This window comes from Lepisosteus platostomus, chromosome 11 (genome assembly GCF_059453375.1).
Source record: "Lepisosteus platostomus isolate fLepPlt1 chromosome 11, fLepPlt1.hap1, whole genome shotgun sequence".
Lineage (NCBI taxonomy): Eukaryota > Metazoa > Chordata > Actinopteri > Semionotiformes > Lepisosteidae > Lepisosteus > Lepisosteus platostomus.
The window spans coordinates 15620856-15647814 of NC_142621.1; the positions used below are offsets into that span (position 1 = coordinate 15620856).

The 26959-nt window shown below is 40.9% G+C and overlaps 1 protein-coding gene across 2 annotated transcripts; it reads right to left on the reverse strand.

The window, feature by feature from the left end:
* Positions 1-1552: 1552 nt before the first annotated feature.
* Positions 1553-23615, reverse strand: pik3r3b (phosphoinositide-3-kinase, regulatory subunit 3b (gamma)). 2 transcript variants are annotated; one of them, XM_088598703.1, is made up of 10 exons: positions 22826-23615; positions 12586-12715; positions 9203-9301; positions 8776-8956; positions 8419-8544; positions 7885-8027; positions 6740-6916; positions 5919-5993; positions 5260-5430; positions 1553-3585 (listed from the first exon to the last, which is right to left on the reverse strand). In XM_088598703.1, exons 1-10 carry the CDS (start codon positions 22932-22934, stop codon positions 3387-3389), a joined length of 1410 nt encoding a protein of 469 aa, XP_088454829.1. In that variant the 5' UTR covers positions 22935-23615; the 3' UTR covers positions 1553-3386. The 2 variants fall into 2 exon arrangements, with proteins under 2 accessions (XP_088454829.1, XP_088454830.1); XM_088598704.1 differs by lacking the exon at positions 22826-23615 and adding an exon at positions 15383-15862.
* Between the last annotated feature and the right edge of the window lie 3344 nt (positions 23616-26959).

Below are 26959 nucleotides of genomic sequence, written 5' to 3' on the forward strand. Positions count from 1 at the left end.
AATTTTTTAAGCCAATGGCATTGCATTTTGCACCACTGAAACAAGAAGGGATTTATAAATGGATACAAAGACATTCAACAGCAAGCAATGCAATAGCTCACATTAATAGAAACAAGACCATTTAGAAGCCCATTAAATATCTGAAGTAACAGGAGGGTGAAAAAAGTTTCATTGAGACAAGCTTTACAACTCTGCAGTTTGAGGAAGTGCCTGTCTGGCTGTCCCCCAGCTGGCTGGCCAGTGTGCTGGATCATGACTGGGATACAGGCAGGATCAATGTGAACAGGGCTAGGCAGTTCAGTCTTATAAACCAGAGCTGGTTTTGCTTTACTGAACAAGAACCAGGACAGGTGTCTCTGAACATACTGCCATACACAAGTGCAGTCCTGGCATACAAACAGCTGTGATCATCTGAGCCCCCGAGAAGAGATCAGAATTCTTTACAGGGATAAAAAAGGGGAGGAATCAAATTGATTGATGATTTGTGGAAATGTTCTGAGTCAGCAGCGATTTACTTGCTGTAGGGAAAACGTAAAGAACACTACTACAAATCTTGCAACAGCTTCTTAGAAGACTCCCATAAACTCTTGTTTTGCAAAACACCTAGGCATAAGATGATTAAGAATTGGTAAAACTTTGCTTCCTGAATAACATGAATTATTCTCGGGATGCTGCTTACTTAAAGATGTCACACTCTGATAGCTTGTAACAATGTCTCTGTTCACACCTGCCTCTTCATTGAAAAGGTTTCAACATTCCAGCGGCAACTGTAGCTCCCAAAAGCCGGACATTTGCTTATAAAGGTAAACAGACCTTAAAAACCACGCAACTAAATCCAATGCACATCCTAACAAATTCAACTTATTTCTTAAAAAATAAGTGGTGTCACTGTCCTTCTATAGTAAAGAACATAACTTTGCATTATTGATATTTGAAGGCTGCTTAAATTGGATACATTTTTTAAAACAATTACTCTACAAAATTGTGCCAAATCTTCTGAACAATTCCTCCCCAATAAGATCTCTCCAATTGTCAGGAGACTTGAGAAGCCAGAGCTCAGCACTCCATTTGTATTGTATGCGTTCCGTGCCTGTTCTTGCAAGCTAGACATTCTTTATGGATTCAATAAGAAAAAGTCTGGTACTTATGTCCAAGGTTGCAGCCCTCTGAAAACCATTTCCTGTGAGAGACTACTACATTTTAAAGAAGTAAATTTTGACAAAAACAAAGCTGCAGAAATGTTGCAATATTCCTCACCATTGTTTTTAAAAATTCCCATACTGGCAACGTTTATACTGTTTTAGCAGAGAGGACCTTAAATCACAGCCATGGCTGACTTTGTAACCAGTCTGCAAAAGGAGCAATTGGATTTGTTTTCCAGGGTACTGTTCCATTCAGGTCAAAATGCAAAATATACAAGGAGACACCATGCAACCTATGTTTGTATCTATGGAAGAAAAGTCTGGCAGAGAAACAGTTAAAAACATGCGCAGCTTAATTGTTGGTAGGTTTCTCTAGCTGGTGCCTGTTAAGAATGCCGTATCTCTCAGAATTGTCTCTATTGTGATTTAGGTGTAACAATGGGTTGTGAAACTCCCCACTTTCCTTTAGATCCTTACAAATTGGGGAGAAAATCTTTTATCAGTACAGATTAATGGTCTATGTTAGAAATAAACCTTAACCCTTTCCCTTAAGTCACATCAAGTAAACATTTTCAAGGTACAGCAGGAATAAAAAGTATGTCCTCTGTAACATACCACTGTCAACGCAACTTTGTATGCATGTGTCCTAATGACATGGTCTGATTACATCACTTCCCTACAATAGTAAGGACAAAAAAAATGCACAAACGGAAGGGAAGCACGTGCCTTGGTCACTGGTTGCTTCCAGATTCCGATGCCTTAAGTGCCTACTGTAGAATCGGGCTATTGTTCTAGAGAGTTCCACTGCTCACTTCCGCAAACAACAATGGCCAAGTAATGGCGTGATAAAAACATAAGCAAGCATCTGAAAAAGAATGCTTGTGATTTCAGGAAGTGAAGTCTTTATGAACAGCCATTGTGCCTGTAATGAATGCAATATTTTTATTTTATGAATGCAACATAAAATAAAATACAGGCAGCCAATGTTAAAATTCTTAATAAATGCTTCCAACTGGTTATAAAGTCAAGCACCATCAATGACCAATACAAAAATGTTTCTCCCAGGGTAAGTTGTGCATTTGGTTGCTTTTCTGTTATCTGTGCGACTGAGTAGGCGATACTGACTTTCAAGGGGACTTAAATCCCACCAATAAACACTGGATTGCAATTCCTTCAGTTTTGATTTTCTAAAGCATTTTTTTAAACTCAAAAACCATTGTACCTGCTTCACTTATACGTTAAAATTCAAGCTTATCTTAAAGGTTCTGTAAAGAACATAGCATACAAAATGTCATGGTTTTGCTTAAAACAGACATGAGCATATATGTGTATTTTAAACCAAACACAAAAAAGTGTTCCAGGTTTTCATTTTCTAATTTTCTTTTGGTGTAAAGATGTGCAGCTGCAGAAATTTTTCCTTTTTAATAAGTGCTTCAAACCAAGAAAAATTTCGGTGGGTACAATTTGGTTAAGAATAAACTTAAAGAACTTCAGTGTTGTACAAGCACTAGCCAAAACTGTTTTATGTGTGGTACAAAATAAAGCATCTTTGCATTTATTTTGCCTTTATTCATTCAGATCATATTTAAGTGGAGTTTCTCCAAGGCTAACTTTGGTCTCTGTTTCTACTTGACTGAAGTGTTTTCTTTTCGTAGGAAAACTAGCCAGTTCCGAAAGTCCAGCCAAACTAAAAACCCACAGAACAAAAAAGTAAATAAAAGCCCTCCTTTTGATCATGTCCTGTCCAATTCAGTATAAAACGCAAGGTCTTTAAGACTACAGAACCTTTTCTCCCCACCCGACTTGTTCAGCAGCAGTGTCTCTGATGAATACATCCAGAAAAGTTCCTGTGGATTGTATGCTACATTTTTTTTCGTTTCGCTCACAACATGAAGAAAAACTTCCATTCCTTTTTCTCCTTTCATGGAGTTGACCCAAGGAGGGAACAGAAACAACCAAAAAACAAAAAAAAGAAAAGGCGAGAAATAAAGGGTGTAAAAAGTCACAGCTGGAGTTTAGGTAGCACCAGGTCACCTGAACTCGGGTCGAGACGAGCTTGCCTCTTGTTTCTTATGTCTCTTTTTCGGTTTCACATTCACAAACGTTAAAACTTCCTTGTGCAAATCAAGCAGTCTTTAGAAAGAATGCCCTCAAATTGTTCTAGTAAAAAATATATATAACTCCAAGGTGGCTGACGCGTGTGTTGCAGCAAGTGTTTGTTTGAATCAGCCGCCCCTCCGGGGTTCATCTGCGGAGAGAGGGCATCTGTGCGTAGACCGGGTACGCCAGTCGCACGTTGAGCAAGTCGTTGTGCTGGACCAGCGAGGTCTGGTGGTAGTGCAGTACGAGGTCTTTCAGAGTGCTATAAAGGTTGTAGGGCTCGGCAAAGCCGTAGCCGCGTGGGGTGCTGTATATTACACAGTGTTTCACCTCTCCATCCACCCTGTGAATGCAAAGCAAGAAAAGAGCACGTTACCAGAGCACAAGCCACAAAGTGCAACCAAACGCTTTTTCATGAAGCAGAAAACAAAACTCATTCCGCTATGTGCAGGCCTTAACATTTGGCCATGGCTGCAGGCGCTACATTCAGCACAAGAGATGAAAACGGAGGGGTGGGGGAAAATAAACAGCATTCCTAGCGAGACTGGCACCACCATCGCTGAGTGACACTTCACAGTGCGTTTAAAAACCAAAGCAGTTTGGTTAAATGACAGTGTGGAGAATCAAACTTTAAGTAGCTTGGAGGATTGCACAACAGACTGGTTCACAAGCATTTTCATCAAAAACCTTTTGTGTAGATGTTAGCAAGTTTTTAGGTTAAAACATTTGCGTTCCGTGCCTGTTCTTGCAAATCCTATAATTACTAGCGGGGGGGAGGGGGTTGAGGGAGTTCCATCTTGTTGGGTAGTGCATGACATATCTGCCTCCTTTTGAAAAACAAAACGGCACAGTTCCCCTAGAGGGAGTGCCAGCAAAATGTTTTCAAACTCAAGCTTTCTATACATTGATGCAGCAACAATGACACAGTCACACACAGTAACTACATGGCTTGCAATTGAAAGCCCCACATTAAGTACAAAACAAAGTGGACATGATACTGAATACAACTATTAAGGTGCAAATGCTAGCAAATGTTAGTGTGCGGACATCTGTGCACAGAGAACCATGTATTTTATGCCTTCATGTCTTGCCAGGCATACTCCTTGCAGGCCAGCCAGTGACCTCTGAATGCTAAGAAGGGTGTCGGGACAGAGCTGAGGGGGGGCGGTCACTGAACCAGTCTTTCTGCGAGACACTGGAGAATGGAGCTTGGGAGAGACAATTGCCTATTTTAAATGTTTTTTTTTGTTGAAAGTCCTCACACTGCAAGGCCTGCTGAGACCTGGTCAGGAGCCAGGTATTAGGACAATGGGTCTCCAATCTGGAGCGTAGTTGTGCCAGCGGCTCTTAAAATGGCCATGGCACAGAGCTCAGCACAATAGGCAAAACAAAGGAGGATTAAAATAGTGGGACGTGGGAAATTCAAGAAAAAAAATATCTTAATAGCGTCTGGTTCAAACAGAAAGTGACAAACGTGGTCTTTAGATGTTCTCCCCATCACCCTACTGCATTGCGCTAGGGGATTCTGCATTGCAGACAAAAGAACTAAATCTCATGGGAAGACCAAATTCCTAATGAGGAATTGCAGTACTGAGCTGTAAAAAAAAAAAAAGAGCAGGATAAAAATTTACAGCAGAATTATAAAAGATCACCTGCGCTTGCACCACAGAGCAGTCTTGGCAATGCTCTAAATGCCAGGTTTGTGCATCTTTAGACACTTAATAAATTATGACAGGCAAGCTAACTGAAATTTGATCCTGCATGGATGAAATATGTAAGGCAGTTAGGAGGTAGTCTTCTTCTATACAAAACCCTAAGACTGCTAAACAGCTGTCAAATGGAGGTTTTTTCACTGCAATGAGGGTAAGCAATGGCAAACTGCACAGACAGCAGTGAGGAAAAGCATCCCGGCTTAACTGTGTGGCAGTGCCAAGCACATAGGGTGCCCTGCAGCATGGCTTTCCCCGTGTATGTGCATGCGGTAATGCCAGTCTATGAAAACTGGTCTGCTACTTACACCACAGAGCAGGCATAGCAGCCCTTCTTGCTGCTCTCCCGGATTAGGAACGCGCCGTCAGGTTTTCCCAGAAGCAGATCCTCGGCTTGGGTCCGGTTAAGATCCCCCACAAACCAGCTCTTCTCGTCGTAGTGCGGCAGGTTCTCGTCCTCCTCGTTTACGAAGTAGGTGCTGCCAAAAACATTAAGGATTACAAAAACATTGTTCACGGTTTCACCTATTAACTCAAGCTTCTGAGACCACCCAATGGAAGTCTCCTGGACGTCACGGTACGGCACTGACAAAAGCTTCAAATACAACAGACAATTCAACTTTTTTAAATCGGAGCTCTGGTAATACTGCATTTACTGCAAACTGACTTCAGTTGGTAGATTTTGACTAACTTTAGTTGTGCCTTCCAGGAGATCACAGTGCTGTGGCAGTGGGCTTAGTGCTGGCACACTCTGCCGTCCTCACAGCTAGCACTTCATTACAACCCACAGCTTTTAAATTGCCATCACTTACTTGCCAGCACTAAATTTTAAAATAGTCTGTAAAAGGGGGAATAAAAATCCCTCTTCTTTTGGCATGGATTACAACTACTATATTTAGCAACAGAAAAACATTAAATTTAACTGATTAACACGGGGGTAAAATAAAACCGTGCATAATGTACTTACTCATCAAGATTTTCGTTTTTGATTCCGAGCCAGTCGTTAATTCGTTTCTGACGCACGCCTTTGTGATTAAGCCAGCTGCAGGGAGGAGGGAGGTATTAGAACACATTCAGAATGGCACCCTCTGCCAAGGAACACTGACACGGACTACAACCAAAAAAAATCCAGAGAGCAGAAACTAGCCCTGAATTCTTAAGAGCTTCATTTAAAAAAATACACTAGTCAGGTGGGCTGCAGTGCTAAATTTCCTAAAGGTAATTCAAATCACGTTATTGGCCTACTCCTGTAATGAGTTTCGATTTACTTGAACGCAACAGGTTTACCCTACTTTTTCCCTTCTATATGACCTTTAGGACACAGCATTACAATGAAGAGTAATAACTGCAAGGCCTCAGCAGAGCTTGTTGCAAAGCTGGGATTCCTGAAGTAGATCAGCTGTGCACAATATGCATAAAGTATGGTAAAAAAAAAAAATGTTTCATTAACCCTCCCTTTCAAACCGTCCAAAACACATTATAATTGAATCCAAACGTCCCTTATAACATCTCACTTGGCTAGTCTTGAGCTGCTTTAAATCAAAAGAAACTGTCAGAGTGAAATAACTTCAGTTTCACTGCAGATTCCAACAGAATCGGGCACTTCTTCCATATTCTGACGTTTCCTCCATACAAAGGTAGATTCTTGTTTGCTTTTACACTATTTAAAAACAGTCTGAATGTGGAGAAAGTACATTTTAGCATCTGCACTGCAAATCATGTGTTATTCAGATGAGATATGTAAGCTTTAAATGGTGATAAAAAAGGTAAGCCCCACAGAACACTCACACAAGATACTGATCCCTGATCTTGCGGAGCTGAATAAGGTCAGGCTTCAGGCTGTTCATCTTTTTGTCCGTCTCCCGGTTGTCCAGCGCCTGCTTCTTCAGGTCCTGCTCCAGGCGGATTTTGCTGTCATGAATTTCGCCCAGGCGGGACTTCAGTTTCTCATAATTCATCATGATTCTGCCAAAGAGGAGAGGGCTCATCAACTCTTTCAACTGAGTCACCGTGAAACAGTTAAGCATGATGTGCACAACACGGGGAAAGTTCTTAAGGTTCAACATTTGCTGCCATTTTATTTCTGCAATACAGGAAATACTAAATATTAGTTTGTATTATTTTTTCAAAACACTAATTCAAATAGCTCAGGTGGGTATCTGCGTCAGCATGCGTAGGCTGCAAAGGAACAAGTAATAGGTTTATTCCATGCTGAAAAAAAGAAGAAAGAACAACGTTTCGGCTGTGGAGCCTTCTTTGGGTGTAAGGAGGCTCCACAGCTGAAATGTTGTTTTCCTTCTTCTCGTTTCAGCATAGAACAAACCCATTACTTGCTCCTTTGCAGCCTGACGCAGCTACCCACCTGAACGTATTTAAATGATTATTTGAGCACACACAGTTAATCAAATAGAGTACTCCAGTACCTGGTTGTGTTAAAGGTAACTGACTATTGAAGATTACAAATTAGGTGACACAGATTTAATCTAACCGAATACTCTGGTGCCTCGTGATTAATGATGGTACAGAGTGAAGACTGAAGATCTAGTAAGTGTGATAAGCATGCACAAATAGTCTTCAGCACTTCAAATAGTCTTCAGCAATATCCCTGCAATGTCATATGCATTTGACAACTCAGGCCCAAGTGCCGTGCCTGATGCCTTCTGTTTACTATATAACCCAGGGTTTCACAGCCCCTGAGAAATGAGAAAAAAATGCTTCTCCATAACCTACTATGCATACTCCTGCACAGAAAAAAATCTAAAACTGGTTTTAAGCAGCATCCAATATTATAAAGTAAATTCTGTAAAAAAAACCTCCACCAGGCCACAGCAATATAGCAGATACACTGGTGACAGTTATGAATTTTCATGGTGGGGAACTGAACACTGGAGTTGTGCATTTCTCCGGACTAAGGCGAGTGTAACTGGGCTTACCTCTCTATCTCCTTGTCGTTGCCTTCCCTTCGGAAGCGCTCAATGTACTCTTTGCTGTAGCGCTCCTGTGTGTGGCACTGCTCCTCGAAGATCTTAATTGTTTCATTGAAAGCCTCGATGGCTGTCCTCTTCATTTGGATTTCCTGGAGGGAGAAGAACCATCTACTGTAAAAACAACCAATTCAAAAGGCCTTTATTGGAACTTTTATTGAAATCTGTATAATGGATATATGTAACTCTGGGAAAACCTCAGTGGCACCCAAATATGAAGGACAGTGGTTGTGAGGAAGAGATGATCACAGAGAGATGACAAAGTGACAGGCAATGGACTGTAAGTTAATCATAATGAGCAAAATAAACTTTCATGGAGTGGTGCTTGCTGACAGGGTGTTAAGCCTAGCACTTTTGTTACTTTGTTTCAAGGCTGCAGGTTTTCTGGGGAACAAATAAAGGGGAGCTTTGTTTTAAGATGTAAAAATACTTAGATCTCTAAGGGCTGTGCAAAACATGGTTCCATGTACTTTGACCCCATACCTGTGAAGTCCTTGTGTACTCTTCATATAGCCGGTCATATTCCTTGCTTTTTTCCTGATACTGATTATGATATTCCTGGAGTTTCTTTCCAACTGCATCTATATTGTCTTCTTTTACCAGCTGATCCTGCAGAGAGCAAAGGCAACCATCAGTGTTTCAAGGAAACCATCCTTCATTCTGATCATGTAAGGAAAGAAATGCTTATTCGAGTCCTTCTTCAACGGCAAATTTGCCACCTGTTCCAGTTTTTTTGTAAAAAATGCTGCAATTATTTCTTTGGGCAACGCATTACTTTATTGAACACAGTGATCTTGCCATTTCCACAGGAAAGTAACTGGAGGAGGAGAAGCCTCATACCTGCTGGAATCGGGAGATGGGGTACATGAGCTTGACGTCCAGTTTGGGGTTGTACTGTGCCAGGGATTCATGACGGTAATGGCTAATCAGCTCCACAACTGAACTGAAGGTCAGAGGATCGGAGAAGCCATACTTGCCATCTCGGTGGTAGATCTTTATCAGCTTATTATTGCCTCCTTTCCTGTAACACAGTCATGGCCAGTGTCAAATAAGACCATGCCTAGAAATGCAGGTCAGCATTTTCATTGGAAAGCTTCAAAGGCTCCAAGGCAACATGTCAATAGCACAATCAAGTTAACCTTTCTGGTTATATAACTGTCCATACAATACTGCTCTTAATTTAAAAAAAAATATCTTAACCATTTACCATGTACAGTTTTTATTTATAACATTGCCCCCTAAAAAAATGTTTCAGTGTTTTCTATACCTCAGAGTTAAAGTGTAATCTCCCTGCATCTTCGTGGAAGCATCTCGGACCAGGAATGTCCCATCTGGCATATCCCGTAGCTTATCGTTGACCTCTTCCCTGTGGAAGAGAGAGAACAGTTAACCCGCATATCTGCCAGCACACCATCCCACAGCTGGTTTAGTGCCCAGACAGTGCTCAAAGGACCTGCAAAGTTATGAAACATTTCATTTTGCCTACCCTGCTGTTTGCTCTCGGTTCAGATACGCCACATTACTCCAACACTTAACTGCACCACATTTTCCATAAATACTAGTGGTTCGGAAAAAGAAATGGAATATCTCTACACAATTTTCCTGTCAGTTTCACCGTTAGTTGTTCAAGTGAAGCGTACTTGTGTTCCGAAGCTGACGATACATCTGTTCACAATGGGGTAGCGATTCATCACGCCAAGCTGCAGAACTAACTGGTGTTCACCACTAACAAATAACTACAGTTACCAACGCCTTCCATCTCCAAGCATACAGCTGATGCTGGCAACAATTCTTGGTTAGTTTATGGAAAAATCACCCCATGTAATTGAGCAAGAAGTAAATTTTCCCGAGAAGACGGGTATTAGGAAGCCATTAGAACATGAGCCCAAGTGTGGAAACTGTCTGCTGGAAGAGCGGCTCAAACTCTCCGCTGCCTCTCCTCTTCGTTACATCTGTACCTCTGGGAACAGCCCTGGCAAGTCCAGCCTTGCCGAAACAGCAACCCAGTGCTCTGACGTTCACAATCAGGTGGTTAAGATTAGCAGAAGCAGCTGTATGGGTGCAGCGGTATAGACGCCCCCAGGCAGCAGTCATGAGATTGTTTCACTACGTCACCGGCTCTGGGCCATATCGAAAACCTCAAGGGGGGAATCCCACAGCTTACCGCGGACCTGAAGGTGAAAAGGGCCCATGGTGGAAATTCATTCTAAAGAGGCCAGAACACCCCCTTCCTACTGGCACACATTGACAGAGCAGACTGAGGAAATGCAAGGCGTTCACCAGGGCAGGTTCACAGCCTTGAGAGAGTCTGCTATTGATTGAACATTTCAATATTACTAATATTACATAAAACAAGAGACTTGACTGATCTCTCTCTTCACACTGTTTGCAATTTCCTGTAGGCAGTGATGGAAATACAATGAAGGGTTTTGAGACACTTCAGAAACAAGTTAACACACAGGGATAGTTGGGGTATACTACAGCTCAGGATCAAATGAAGTTTGTAACAACAAATTGCACAATTGTGTCTCAAGTGCTAAAATGCAGCTTGTCTGCTTTACTTCATAATAGTTCAGAAATGCTATTTCTTCAAAGCTGGTGCTAAAGCAATGCTAATGATCAATGAGCCCTGTGTGGTGGTGGTGATTGTCTCCCATCAACAAGACTGGCTTGTAGACCCAGTGAGACAGGGTGCATGTCGTCATTACTAAAGGAAAAAGACTCAATCATGGAAAGGTGGACTTCTTCCAAGTACAACCCATCAATTCCACAATGGATTAGAAATAAGGTTCAGCTGTAAAGTTGACACTAAAAAACATGGGTAAAATTAACTAATTACTCAACCATTTCATAGAGAATGCAACATGTATCACCATCCTTTTTTTGGATTTACTGGTTACCTCATGAAAATAACCTCAGAGTACAACAACTTTCTACACATGCACGTTTTTCTGAGATGCTGTGGAAAATCTAGAAACACAAAACAAATATAAAAGACGTGGGCTTAAATAGTTAAATAGTTTCCCCCTCAAGCTGTCTGGCCAAATAGGCATGGCTGCTGTACTTTGTTTTTTACAGAGTCTGCCCCCAGTATCCCTCTGAGCTACTCCAAACATGGCATGGGGACCGTTCCAAAACAGCCACCCAAATCAGCAGAGACAGCAAGAAAATACAGAAGCCAAGAGAATTCAAGCTGTTCTACTTTTGATACTGTGCCGATAACACCTTACAGTCATCCCACACTTGTCAGAAAATCACAATGGAGAAATACTGAATGCTGCGCACAGCCATTTTATGTGATGAAATGATACCCACACACAGGGACACGTGTTGTATTCCTTGCTTGCGTAACTTTTTCAGGCTCACAATACTCCAAAAAAAGCTCTTTCTATCAACTAAATACAGGACAATAAGTTCCAAGAATACAAAATATTCAAAATGATATTCCCCATCTAAATCTTAGACCTGCATAAAAATCAATAGGAGCAAATAATTAGAAATGCCTGGTGAAAACTAATATACACAGATGGTTTAAATACTTAACCCTTCCGAAATATTTTATATAATATATAATAATATATAATAATGCCAATGGCTTTAACTTCACATGATTAAATGCTAAATCACCTTCCAGCCACAGCTAACTGGTCTGCCTGTACCATACTTTCCCCTCCAATAGTGAAGGCAAACCTCTGTCCACACCGTACTGTACTGCAGCTCTCGCCGTGATGAACTCCGGACACTGAACATCCTAGATCCTGTCTCCCCCCTGCAAGCTGCTTGCTTTCACCAGACATCAGGTCACACTCTCAGGCAGACGCTTCTGAGCCCAGAAAAAAAGGCTGCGAGATTATGAACGTTTCAACCTGGGCTTGTGTTCGACGAGAACTTTATAAACCCTCAACACAGGGGTCACAACCCCAGACCACAGATTCACCACTATTAGCTTTTTACTCGGTGCTGGACATGTTTCCCCCCCCCAAGTCTTTTAACATATGTCAGCATTAGCTGGCCTTAGCTGTACTCACTGTATACCACGTCTACAACAAATAGGACTAAAGCCAGTCACTAAGCAGTGCTTTAATCTGTTAAATCTGAGAGTTTTATGCGCTTGTCTAGAAAATAGTCTTCGAGGGGGGGGGCTCTGCCCTCTCCCATTAATCTAAATCACCTGCCAGACATGGATTTCTTAAAAAAAGGTCACTGGTTAACAGAGTACAGAAAACAGCTAGCCACAGCACTACCAATTCATATATCTGTGAAGACAATACACACCCGGGCGGGAGGAGATTCCTAAAGGATGACAAGCACTGCTACTCCAGTCAGCTGGTTGCCATCCACTTTCATCATCCCACCCAAGTTCACACCTCACTCACTCATTGACGTTGTTAAAGAACTCAACTGGACTTGCATCGTAAGAACTACATGGCATTTGAGCGGGTCTGACAATCTGCAAGAATCTCTGGCGGATGGGAGGCGGTAACTGTAAGACGGCGACTGCATGTAACAGACTTCTATACCATAACATTAACCAGGTGCCTCTGGTTTTCGGTTCTCTGACATGCCTGACCTCTTTTTGATCTTTAGCAGCCCACATTATAGTATGTCATGTACCGTGAAGTGGAACAAACGACAGGTCCTCTCCCATACCTTGAGATATCTCCCCAGTACCATTCGGCCTCCTGCAGCGACATGCTGGTTGCATCCTTGATGACATTGGTGATATTGGTGCCATTGGTGTTGGCTGGAGTCATCTGTTTGGGCGGCTTGGGAGGAAGAGCTGGTAGAAAGACAAGAGCAGGACATTAGGAAAGGGCTTGTAACACCACTGCAGAGCACAGACAGACGGTGATGACAGACACCTGAGGCCTGGCAGGGTTTTCCCACATCAACTCCTAGAATGTGGGAATGATATTACAGGACACAGAGAGTTCCCAGAAAGAGGCAGGCCAAGGCTCCAGATTTTATAACATTTAAAATAATGTACAATATTTTTTAACAAAACCCTTAAGTTAAACTAAAAAATCCTTGTTGAATCAAACTCAAAATAAGGTGTTCAAGATAAAAAAGGTAAAATAAAGTGAAATAAAAGGCTGCAGTCTTGGACTCATTGCACTGGACAGGACAATCCTCTTCAGCTTTGAACCGTGTGGAAGAGTGCACAGACTAAATCCTTACTGCACAAACTCCAAAGACCCGCTCAGGCTACGAAGGGCTGGTGAAACCACAGGGGGAGAATGAGAAAAAAGACTTCACCACATGGCTCTAGAGAACTGCATCATAATATGGTATGTAAATCACACTACAACCCAATGTGCCTGAGACCAGAGGGCATTATAATAGGGATTTTACATGCATAGTTAATACATTGTTTCTATACTTCGACTTATTTTATTTTACATAAGAACAGTAAAATAAATTGTACATATTTGGACAAAATGTAAAATGTGTATATAACCTTACCCATTTAGAATTCTATATTCTACAGGAAGTTCCACATAGAGCAAAATGTCATTTTACGTATTCTACACTTGAAGCTGACATTTCAAACAGACCACCATGACATACATGTGGCAAATGGACAATTTGATAAGTGCAGGTGTGACGTATTGTGGAGGGGTCACTTCAGTCGACAGAGTGCAACGATCACTTACACATTCACACACCAACTGATGACCCACTCTGCTTAACAGGTTGTTTCCATTTAAACTGGCAAAAAAAAACAGGAAAAAACTCTCATCTAAATGAACAAAGCATCGGAATCAGGGAAGTATAGCATATAGATGCAGATATTTGCTCACAAGGCCTCTAGAAGATAGGGACTGGGTTTTGAAAATTTGCTAATAGGGAATTGTCCTCTAAAATATTACATACCTGCCTACTTTCTCCCCAATGATTAAAATGGGGGAGAGGTACATCTGAAATATTAAGATTACAATAAAGCTTAAATTTCAAGCCACATGCCACACTCTCTGGACTTATGGAAATCAAAAGGAATGAGGATTTCAATAGCACTATTTCACAACCTTACACCCTGCTCAGAAAGTCCAGAAAGTTAAGGAGGGTGTTTAGGATGCTTGTCCAGGTGCTGGCTTTGTGGAAAAACTCTGCAAGCTGACAGTAGCTCCTGTATTCAGCTCAGAAACCACAAGCCTCCTCCTTCGCCAAGCCAAACTAACCTGCCCCTGACCTAGACACACTCAGGATAACACCAGCCAATGTCGGGGCTCGCTTTTCCACAGAGAGCTACGCTTTGCAGGTTAGCATTTTCTATTTCACACTGCAGCAGCCAAGGAATTCAGGGCCCTGGAGAACGTCTGTAACCCATGGAAAAGCAATGCACAATGCAAAGTCCTTGGTAACTGCGATAAATACCAAAACTTGAGATGAACCATGTCTGGACTCACTCAAAGAACATCCTTAGGCATATTATATATAATATATATATATATTAGGCTAGGACTGTTAGCCCTTCATTTTCTCCTCTATGGACAGCATGTTTGCTCTATTGTTCTTTTTGGACAATCAGTCTGTATAAACCTATGCACATTTTGCACATATTTTATTGCTTTTACATTTTGCACACACCTATGTATATTTATTTTTTATTTATTTTGTTGTCTTTTGTTTTATAACTATTCTGATGTCTGTTTTTTCTTGTCTTGGGCTGGACTGCTGCAACACATCAATTTCCCTACGGGATTAATAAAGTATTATCTATCTATTATAGAGTACACAATTCAGTGTGTGCTTTTAGCAAACTGGATCATTTAAATCATTCAAGCCTGGAAACTTCAACAGTGGAAAATCTACTTTAAACTCAGTAATGTACAGATAAAGCTAGCATTAACATTTGCTGGATGAGAATGGTTTTTGTAAGTGTACGTTTAAAGGCCAGTGTGGTGCACATCAAGTGGTACTGTACATTGCAACCTAGCACATGTATACAGTGGTACCCTGAAACTCTACAGCAAGGCAGTGGAGGCCAATGGCGGTTTAATAGCAATTCTATTTTTGTTAAAATATCGATAAACTGCCATTGGCCTCCACAGCCTTGCTGTAGAGTAAACTAGTTAATAGCAATTGATTTTTTGTTAAAATACTGATAACCAGTTTATTTTGTATTTTAGTTACAAAGCTGCCATGCTGGGAAACTAAGTGTCCAATGCAGCTGCACTTGTAGGAGAGATAATTGTAGCAGTTTTATATGACAGCAGTCACTAGTAAATTTACAGTATGTCAGATTATAACAAGTGCCAGGGAGTTGGGATGCTCTTAAACCTAAACTTTACACAAACATCCTCATCAAATATGAATAAATGCAGCTTTAAAGGCAAAATGAAAAGGATCAGTACTGAACACATATGCTACGCTGATCGACATACGTGTTGTACAAAACCCACAAACTGGACTGCGTGCGTCTTGCAGCGGGCTTCTGAACACTTACATCACGACAGCTGGTGGGAAATTCCACAGATGTTCTGTAGAATGCCTTCCAAAATCCCATCTGCCTGACCTGCCCAGGAAATCCCCACACAGGTCAGGACTTGCCAGGACACATTCAGTGAGCAGCTGATGACGGAAACTGCAGAAGCCGAGTAGACGTGTGGGCCGGCGGGTGCCGCCATTAAAATCCCCTACAGCACTGTACAATCGATACTCGGCTTGGTTTTGGCACAAAAAAAAAAAACTTGTTTTAAAAGGGCATGAACTACAGCTGAGCGGATCAGCCCATATGTCCGATTACTGTAAATACGTCTACTGGAGCAATGTGAGCATCTCTTCCTTCAAGACCATGTATGGTAAGTGGTATAGGCAGCCTCTACAATGCCGCATTGAAGGTAAATGCCCCCTGATTAAACCTGCACTGGTCTTAAATTAGGCTGACTAATGCAGCACCGCATTAACGTCTTTAAATCTTAAGAACGATTTTCAGATCTCAACACACGATCTTTGGCACCAAGGTAAAAAAAATCCAGCCACTTTAGGGAAACGTGTGTGCTGGATTTCATATTACCACAACGAACCATTCAGGACTCAGGAAAGCTCTATAATTCGTATTTCAAACAAGCCAAAGGCAGGTGCAGTAGTACCTTGGAAAAAAAAAGAAAAACCCTTGAATTCCTTTCCAACAGTTTCCTAATGTCAGCTCTTTCTGCGTTAATTTCCCTTTTCGTCCCATCCCCCTACAGCGGTACTATTTTAAAACCTCGAAGAGTACTTTTCATTCAGCAGAGAACATGTGCCTAGACAGCTGAAACATTGCACCTTCCTTTCAGGGGACTGTTGAAAGCTGTGCAGAACAACTAAGACATGCAGAGGAAAAAGCTACAATACAGGTTTTGTCACCATGCTGTATTTAACTCAATATGACTATTGCTATAGATATTTTTTTTGCATCTAAATCTATGCATGAAAAGTCCTCAGTTCTGCATGCACTGCATATTGAAAATGAAGCCTTCAGACTGAAACCAGCAGTTCTATTAAGTCAAACATAACTGAAAACTGATTCATCAAACATACACGCAATCTGTTAAAAGATCATTTCTGCTCACCATGGGATGACACTAGTGCAGGAAGAGAAGTCATACAAACACACCACAAGAATGGCCCCAGGTCTAATTTGTAGGGTTTTAATTTGTGAAAGTCTTTTCTAACCATCGTGAAAACCAAACAATTAAATACATCTTACAGAGCACTTTTTCCTCTCAGATTTTTAATCTGCGCATTTAACACTGCAATAGCACACCTCCAATGTTGGACTGCCTTGAGGAGAAACTGACCACAAGTCGAGAGAGAGAGAGAGAGAGAGAGAGAGAGAGAGAGAGAGAGAGAGAGAGAGAGAGAGAGAGAGAGAGAGAGAGAGACTAAAAAATTGCTCGGGATTGGAGACAGATAAAAAGGCAGTTTTGAGGGCTGCCAGTCTCTGCATCCTTCAACAGCCAGGAAAGCAAATATGATTTTAATGTGCGATTCAATAAAATAAAGCCTCGTGATCCCCTAACTGACAACCAGAGGAGAGAGAGCAACAGGCATCAAGATGTTCCATGAACCCCAGTGAAGACGTGCTCTCGCAGTCTGCCAAGATGGCACATGCTGAAGCTATCCTCATCCAGCGGTTGGGCTCCAGCTGTGGCTGGGCTGTCGACAATTGGTCACCTGGTACTTCAGTTCGGCTGCAGGCCAGGGCAACTGCTACCATTCACAGGATAGCAGGACTATTAACGGAAAATATACGGCATTTTCCATTAGTTGTTGGAATTTCTCATCTTCTAGGATGACATAAGGACTACTTATCCCTTCTTATAATATTACAAGTAAATTACGGAACAACTGATGTAAAATGCGCATGTTTCACAAGTGACGTAAAGAAATTTCTATACAATTCAGTTAGAGACTCATAATATAGGAACAAGTAATAGGTTTATTCCATGCTGAAAAAAAGGAAGAAAGAGAACACAACGTTTCGGCCGTGGAGCCTTCTTCAGGTGGAGAAGGCTCCACGGCCGAAACGTTGTGTTCTCTTTCTTCCTTTTTTTCAGCATGGAATAAACCTATTACTTGTTCCTTTGCAGCCTACGCATGCTGACGCAGCTACCCACCTGACTCATAATATATATACATATACATTTCCCAAGTGCAAATAAAAGTACCTCCTCAGTTTTCAATGACATCTTAAAGGGGAGCCACTCATCCACATTCCAGAGTGCACAAAAAACCATGGCACATACAATGACAAATTAAATCACTTCTCAAATTAGCCCTGGGAAAAAAAAAGGACAGCACACACTAAGCATAGATTTAAGGAAAAGAATTCATGAATAGGCACGATATCTCTCCTGGTAAGAAGCAACAAAAAAGGTTCATTCCATAGCAGCTGAGATATAAGAACTTTGCTTAATGAATGGTTCAGCATACTCTGCTGCAGACAGATGTTAGAGGCCAGAGAAAATTAAATAGTGGAATGAAGCTGCATTAAACCACAATGCACCGTAAAGCATGCAGGCTCCTTTTAGAAAAAAAAATGTAAATGCACAGAAGAAACCACTGCATCTCCCACTTCCATTCTTTAAATTCCACTATGGAGAGTTTTGTTTCACGGTTAATGGAAACTCCAATTGAAGGTTATCAAAAATAAACCGACACTTGCAGGTGAAGATGTTAACATTTATAACGTCATCTGCTCAAAAGCATGCCGAGTAATAGCATCACCTAATGTAAAACCCTTCAGCTGCAGTCAGCCTATGATCAAAATCAATTTCCCTTACCAGGATGTTCTTCAGTCAAACTAGAACTCGGAGAGAATGCAAAGTTACGTTTTCAACACAATTCAAGTGTAAAATGATTCAAATTCACTCCATTACAGAGAAGTGCCTGACATCCAGGCATTACTGTACCTGTGTTTGGCTAGGACAAGGAACGCAAAGACAGGTGATTCTTGGCATTCTGTATTAGAAGCCGCCATGATCTGGTTGGAGCAATAAGGAAACAGAGCTCCTGTTGCGATCGGCCCCAGAAGAGGAGAAAGCAAACTCCACCCTCATTCCTTACCGGTGTCAGGTATGGCCTTGATGAGCTGCCTGGTATACATTACAATCCCTGCCTGGCTTTTCACATGGGCAAGCGCTGGGCCAGAGCGCCTGCACTTCTGCTCGCTGCCTGCCTGCAAAATGCCTGGCAGTAACCTCGGCCCTCTCTCCTCCCTTCCCTCGTAGACTGGGGGAAAAAAAAAATCCCTGAACCTAAAATCAGACAGCGCTGGCAGAACTAATCTCTGAACGGAGACGAAAATCCAACCAATGGCAGAAAAGCGCAAGGGGTCTGCACAGAGACAGGATGGGGAGATGATCAAGTGTGTGCATGTGTGTGTGTGGGTGTTATGATGAATAGGTGGAGCTCAACAGAACAAACGATTAACACCGTCTACAGGAGGGGATGATGAAAAGAAAGGCCAGAAAGGGTCTCAATCTCACAATGGTGCACGAGCTTCATAGGACTGACATACACAAGTGGTTATGATTACATGTATCCGCAAAAAAGATCCAACTCTCCTGTGTGTACAACTATGTACATACTAAGAAAAGGATCTTTCAAAATTTCATAAAACAAAACTAAGAAGAAACAAGGACCGAGTTAAACAGCTCTGTATCATGCTAAAATCAAGGCTGAGGAGTATCTCATTCTTCAAAGAAGAATTATGCAAAACATTTTTAAGAACAAAAGGCACACATTTCTGCATTTCACCAATTTGTTTAACACCAGGCAGAATGACAGGGTACTGGGAGTAGGGCTTAAAACAAAAGGCTAATGTCATCCAAGAGTTTACTGTGGGACTGAAAACAAAACATCTTCATATAAACTACACCAGCCTCGTTCTTTGTTCCTGCAGAATTGAATAAGAATGTGAACAGTACTATCGAATCTCCCTTCTATGTGTGAAGGCATTACAAATGCCTTTTCGTATGCAACGCAGTACCTGTACAATCCTATGCAAAATTCAGATGTTGCCTAGTCTGGCACTGACTTGCATTTCATTCCCAGAACATTAAAGAAAAACAAATATTGCAAATATTTGGGCAAAAAAATGTTGCCCTTTCCACCCACACTCTCCTTTTCCTTTTTTAACAGGTTGTCACACCACCCAATCCCACACAATCCACTTCAGAAACCTACAACTAGTAAGCTATTTTATTACTCATCCTGAGAAAGTCTCCCCTGAGGCTCAAGTACACCTGTGCTAATCCCTGACACTTACAGAATGGCAGAACAAAGAAACCACTGCATGGCTCAGCTCTTCCAATTTTTTTGGAGTATCGGGGCACCTCTGCTTGAAGTGGATAGGAGCTGGTGGCAGTGGCCGGCTGATTATCCATTCCTATCTCATACCCATCCCTTGAACTCCTAACAGGTGCCAAGTCCCTTTCAGATTTCAATTTCACTGCAATAAATATTCTAATGAACATCTGCAGAACCTCATTTCTCTCACGCTCCCTCACGCTTCTGCTGCAGAGGAGCTATAACCTCAACCTTTCTAGAAAGCCACAGAATTCCTGAAGACAAATACAAGAAAGAAAGGAAAAATACAACAAAACCCCTGAAAGCCACTCAGCCCTCCAATTGCCCATCGGAAATGTGAGATAAAGCAACCAGCTCTGTATCGGCTCATAGATTTGCATCGGAAAGGGCACGTATTTTGAGGTTTCTCATTTAACTCATTGCTTTAAAGGCAGAAGCTCCTCAAACATCAAAACACTAATGCTTGGCTTGCTCAAACACAAAAGATCGATTCAATTTTCATCTTTGGAGTTCAGCACGATCGCATTTACAAAATTTCTGCAAATGGTCAAAATGAATGTCTCCAAGAAGGACAAAACCAAAATTAAAGGCAAATGTGGACTATAATGCAATCCGTGGCATAAAATAATATCAACTTTTCTATAAGTTAGCATCAGAATAAATGTGTAAATTTAGTTTGATCCAGAACGCTTTAGTAATGACAATGCCGCAACAGACGATGGGAGTTTTAATATCGTCGAGACCTCGCGATATTAGACGAAATAGACGGTTTCTGCAAACTCATGCTGGGTGAGACAAAAAGAAAAAAAGTTTAGATTTTGAGCAAAGACACTTCACCGTCCATAGTTTTCTTTCCTTCTCTGGAAAGCCCTTTTCTTGACCTGTTTCCTACAAAGTATTGCCTACAGAATTTCACTGTACAAAATTCAAATTAAGTTAGAAATTAAAAGTTAAGCCTGGCCTCTTCATGAATTTTGAATGCACAATGGTACTTCACAGATGGTAAAGAGGGTTTTCCATGGCCAACAGCAGCATTTCTAGAAGCTTCTTTTACAAATGAGAAAAGCATCTCATTCCATTTGTATAGATTGTGGCACCTAAACCTATATAACAACTATACAAATATCTATTTCTTGAAACATTTGGTTCTGGGTAAACTATAGCAATATTTCAATGTAAAGTGCAAGCCGAAGAAATATGATAATAGCAATTAGCATCTTCAGTTCTTAAGATGCAAAGTTCCGACACTACAGGAACAGAATCTCTCGATCAAATTATTCTAGAAATGTTCAGGTCTGCATAACGGTGCGTAACAAAGCAACTCATGATTTACGGCATGTAGTCGCTGTAGGATTTACACTTCAGCTGCAGCACGACCGAGACTTAATGAATCCCAGACTACAACAGTTCAGCGCCCAGAAATTAATCGACGTTGCGTTCTTGTGCTCCCAGAAAAACGAGTCTCACAAATACAGTACTGTCATGATATTTCCTTTTTTTGCATGAAATATGAAGAGTGCAAACGACACGTCTCCGATAGACGCCTGAATTGGCTTGACAGATCTGTGTTGTTTGCATTTGGTAATTTAGAATATAAAGGTGTTAAGAACTTTATTTTGGTATATATAAACATTTCAAATAAACATGCAAAAGAATTCCAAGATGGAAAGACGAGGGCAGAGGGGTGAAGATCTTCATTTTGGCAAGAATCCATTCCAGAGCTCCGGTACAGTACATAGAGAGTAAAAAAACAAAACAAAGCCTGCGCTAAAGAGTGGAAACACAATTCAACAGCGCCTCCATCAATACATGCCTCCGCACCACCAATTAAACAGGAAGAAAGGTAAAGGGACAAAACTTTGACACTCATCTTTTCAAAAGCAAATTAACACAGTAACGACGCTACAGTGCCAATAATCGCAATGGCAGCGGTCCTACGGTATTGAACGGCGTTTTAAGAATGTAATTTATGTCTTTACAAACATAAAGCATACTCAGCGGCTCACTGCCTTGTAACACATTTCAATTCAAATCAATCCCTCCCCTCCCCCAACCATCACAGATATGCAGCTGAATGTCGTTTAGGTATTCAGGTGATCAAATAAAATATGACCTGATTGTGGGAAGGCAAACAATACTCACAGATACGCGCTCTTTTATTCCATCATTACAGAGTGCAAAAACGACAAAGAAGGAACAATGCATTACTATAACCACATACACACAGTAATGCAATTCTAACTGTATCGCAATTTAACAGACTATAACATCAGACTTTTTTTCCCCCCAAACTAACCAGCTCTGTAAGGAATCCTTTTTTTAGCCTCAAATGCGAACTTATCACGGAAATTATAAACCTGCTGCTTTGAAGACCTTAGAAATTACTGTTCGTGAGTTAAATACACAATTACTCTTCGTAACCCTAACGCAATAAAGTGTATCCAGTCGTATTTTGTCCCAAAAGTTGCACTTTCATTGTTTAAAAGCGACTGGTAACAAAAAATGAGTTTCTAAAAATGGATGCTCTACAATACAGATGCAGAACCCCCTCCACCCCCATTTTTTTCCTAAGTGAAAAAAGAAAACATTAACCTGGATTAATCGTATTAAACTAGGTTCCAGAAGGCAACTGATGAGAAAACTACATAAAAGGGTAAAACTGAAATCAAGGACACCAATATGCAAGACAAAAGAATATCAAGACCATGGCGACAACTAATAATGGCGTTTTAATTACAGAAAAGGGTTTTAGAGAGAAAAGGGCATACTGACATTATACTGCTCTCGTTTTTTTCCGACTTCCCTCCAAATGTAAGAAGTCTATAATAACGATGCATAGCTTGAGTAGGCAGGTTCTTCCCAGAAGCTCTGACGCGCAATTTAGGCGCTACATTTTTTAATTAAAAAATACCCTCGAAAAAGTAATTTATTTTAGCAGGCCACTTTCCTGCTCATATGGTGTTTTTACAAATGTCATTTCACCCATTATAACACTACCAGACAGTTGCTCCCGCTATTTCATTTCTTCCTGAAAATCATATTAAGATCTTGCACGGCGATTTCAGATTACAAAAAAACAGCCGAAAAAACGTACCTGGTGGTTGATCCATTTCGATGTAAAAGATTAATTCCGTTGAATACGGCATCATCACTTCTCTCCAGTCATTGTCTTCTTTCTCTGCATTCCAAACTGTGTTATACATGGTCTGATTTCACTGTCTCGCAATCTCTCAAATTAGTTAAAAGAAAAAAATGTAGATGTATAGGAAAGAATGGCAAAAAAAAATAATGTACAAAATACTTGAGTATTTAATACGACATGCGACCAGCTAGCTGAACTTTAATAGTCTCCGAGCTCTGAAAACCTGCTTCAGAATAAATAAAGTTTTCTCGGGGGGGAAGGGGAGTTTATCTGTGGTAGCTGGACTGTGTGAGTTTGGGAGGGGGATCTCCAAAAGCACCAGGCTTTAAAGTTTTTCTCGTCTGGGCATATACAAAAAATTAACAGTCAGACAGAACAGAAAGTAGAAGCCAGCTCTACCATCCACTCCGCTCTCCTGATCCCCAGCTGTAGTCTTCATTTTAAGAGCTCCAGGGGCCGGCGAGCAACCTTTCACATCATCTCGGCTCAACCACTTCACGCACCAGAGACGAGGCACGGGGGGAGGCAGGATCCTCTCACCATAAAATATTTATATACTCAGCCGCACTGAACGCCAGAGCGAAAGACTTTTCTCAAACGCCGCGTTTTGCATCGAGCAGTAACAACCTCTGCGTCCGTCTCCTACAGCAGATGACAGCTGATTTTTATTCATGTAGATATTTTAAAAAATGAGTGACATCATTCACTTCTACCGTCCCCTCCCCCCCGCCTCGGCTCCAGGATACAGAGTGGTAGGTCCCGGTGCTGATTGCTTGCCAGAGCGAGATCTGTGCTACACGCAGGCAGGCTGTGGACTGCGAGCCAATGAGAGAGGCCTGTTACTTTAGCTCTGTTGCCAAAGTCGGAGTTTGCGTCTTTGTCTTCCCATTTTTTGAGCGAAACAGGGAGAAGAGATGGCATGGAACATGGTATCCTTCCTCACGGCCAATCAGCAGGCTAGAAAAACGGAAGCCAATACGTGATTGGCCGAAACAGTTACTATGAGGGACAAAGAGAAACGAACCGTTTGAGGGAAAAGGGAGTTCAGTGACAGCAGGCCGCTGTTTTCTCCTTCGTACTTCGTGGTCATTGAATAGAGCCTGTCATTTTTAAAGACGTTGTATATTTTTTTTAGTGACTTAGTACAGTTACACGTGTGAATGTTTTCTTTTTAATTTCCAAATCCTCACAAACTTTTAAGTGCACAAGGCAAAAAAGAGGTTACTTCTCACAAGACGTCCATGACAGTATAGGTATAAATATGAGTCTTGCAAAAAAAATTTAAGTTCGCAATATGAATAATTCAGTGTTAACTTTAATAAATTATTAGATTCTGTGACTACTTTTAAAGACTACTACAGTTATTACTGGCTGTTATTACATCTTACAATTTTATCATCACTCATAAATGAGATTTTTCTCTATTGAATTTCAAAGAAACAGAGCAATAGAGCTGTATGGAAATGAGTTGTGATGTCACAGACAAAACACGATTGCAACATAAATCACAGCACTATTCACAGCATGCAGGGGATGAAAAACGCCAGGGTCTGTTGATGTTTATGTGCTACAGGGCCTGACATAGACAGCCAGCCAGATGGCTGACTACATCATGTGCACCACAAGTGGAATTTACTGTAGGTAATTGGGGTAGTCTTGACTATTTTTGGTGTGACGATACTTATATCATCACATCATCTGAAATAGGGTAGCTGTGTAATGTTTATTTACTTTTTATTAATGATACTTCTGTTTCTCAGAGCCTTTGTCACTGTTGCATATTCTTCCTGTAATCTGCATAATTTACAGTAAAATATGCAAACACATAAACATTTGTTTTCTGATAATAGCACATTCATTTAGAGAGTATTGAAGGTGGCCTACTTCAGAAAACAATGGCTGTCTGGTGAGCTACAAGTCTGCTGTCCTTCCTGCCTGTCAGAATAGGAACATCCCCTTGTCCATATGAGCCATACACTAGGTTTCAAAGAATGAATCTGCTTAAATACCACATGGAGAAAGACTCCCAGATGGCATGTGCATAACACACATGCACTCTCTGTCAAACCTGGTTAATTGCCACTTGCTGTAACACAGTGCCCCACAGACAGATGGATCCATAACAATGACCAGGAACTAATTGGATGTGAGCATTACCCAGAGAAGCTAAGGAAAAAATTAATCAGTGTGGTCCTATAAATTGGGACAGGGCCTGTGCATGCAAATGTTGAAAAATGCAAGTATTAAAATATGGGGTGGTTGGTTCAGCAGGAAATTTCAACCATATTCTGACATGAATGCATGTACCACATGTTTCACAGGACTTCTGTGGGCTGCAAACAACAGTTTAGCAGCAAAGAAGGTGGAAAAGATTCACCTCAAGGCTTTGTGTATCCACGTAACAGGTCTCCCGGTCAGATCAAGGTTAAGACAGTCTTTAGGTCTGCCCGCTGTGGCAAGATCTGCAGGTCATCACCTTTGTTGCCACTGCACAAGCCTTGTTGAACACAAGTTTAAGACCAAACAATGTAGACTTTAATCACAGGAATGCTTCGCAGTGACCAATGTGTCAATGTAGTAGTTTAATGCGACACTCTTTATTTTATTTTATTTAACAGGACTGTTAAATGTTAATCCAACATTGATGCAATTAAAAGAAAATGAAGACAAAGGAAATAAAAAAGAAGCTTGCACTTTTGCACACTGTAGAGGTAAACTATGGCTTACTATGTTGCATTTTTCTCAAAATATTTCAAAAGTACATGTATATCTTGAATCTTCCCTTTGCTGTGTACAGGGACACTAACTGCCTCCATTAATCTTATTGGACCCTATTGACATTGTATACTCAGTCATAATTTACAAGACACTGTATAAACTGTCAGTTGTGACCCAACATCAATAATAAGGAAAGGAATGTTATTACAAGTTTTCTCTATTCTTCACACATTTTCAATACTGGACCTGGATATGACGGATTTAATCAATAATATAGTAGGTATTTGTTGTTGCTACAGTTGTCCACTCACTGTTATATTACTCAGGTCTGCTCTAGAGACTATTTTTACATCTTTTAACAAGGAGAACAGTGGATTGCAGAGAAAAAGTGCTTAACAAAGATAAATTGTGCCAGAACAAAATGCACATTGAGCCAATTACATCTGCATGAATTTGCAGATTTTTGTAGTTGGGTTTCATTTTTACATCATCCCCTCCTGGTTGGTAAAAACAAAAACATTCACTGATACAGAATTCAACTGAAGGCTGTCTATGAGATGCCCTTGTAAATGCCACAACTTTAACATCTCAGATGTACACTGTTCATTGTGTTTAAGAGACTTTCCCACATGTAAATTGTGCTGCATTTGTGCTTATGCCCAAGGGGCAGGCATGACTAACTGATGAAGAAATTCTAGTCTGCCTGGCTACAAGACCAAGCTAACCGATGCCTGAATAACAGAAAATGCGAGAAGGAGACCAAGTTTTAAAGATACAATATCGAGTTTGCTGTTGCGTATTTTAAGATAGTCAACACCGAACACAGCCTGTTGCTATGTGTTGTACAGTTCAAAGTCAAGCCCTATGTGTTGACAGCCGATTTGCAGCATGACATATTTTGAAATGAGTTATTTATGGGCTGATTATCTCTGGCCTTCAGCCTTTTAGCATTTTGGCTGTGACTGAAATAAGTGCAGTGAAAAATAAATTTAAACTGTAACACCAGAGAGGCAGCTCCAGAGGCTCAACTCTATCAGAGCTGAACCTTACAATGTGAAAACTCTATTGTAGGACAAAGGGGCACTGCTGTTTAAGCAAAATCTGTTATACATCTCTAAAGGAACAATACTAAAACAGAACAAAAGACTCTCTAAAAACCAGAAAACACATTCTTTCATAGCTGTTTGTTCTTACTATTTAAAAAGTAAAGCCAAAAATCAAAACAAACTAACTTCTAAGAATTTGAAGCAATTACAAGATTTCCCAAAATCACATTTAGCTAATTTTTTTAACCATTTTTGCAAAATAGTATTTTCTATATTAAACACTTAGGGAACCATTTTTTCTGCTCCTCTCCACTGCCCTCCA

Coding starts and splice junctions, on each gene's coding strand:
- pik3r3b (XM_088598703.1), bottom strand. CDS start 22,934: ATGTATAACACAGTTTGGAATGCAGAGAAAGAAGACAATGACTGGAGA. Junction 8,957..9,202: donor GATTACACTTTAACTCTGAG/GTATAGAAAACA, acceptor ACTGTGTTACAG/GAAAGGAGGCAATAATAAGC. Junction 8,545..8,775: donor CCATCTCCCGATTCCAGCAG/GTATGAGGCTTC, acceptor TGCTCTCTGCAG/GATCAGCTGGTAAAAGAAGA.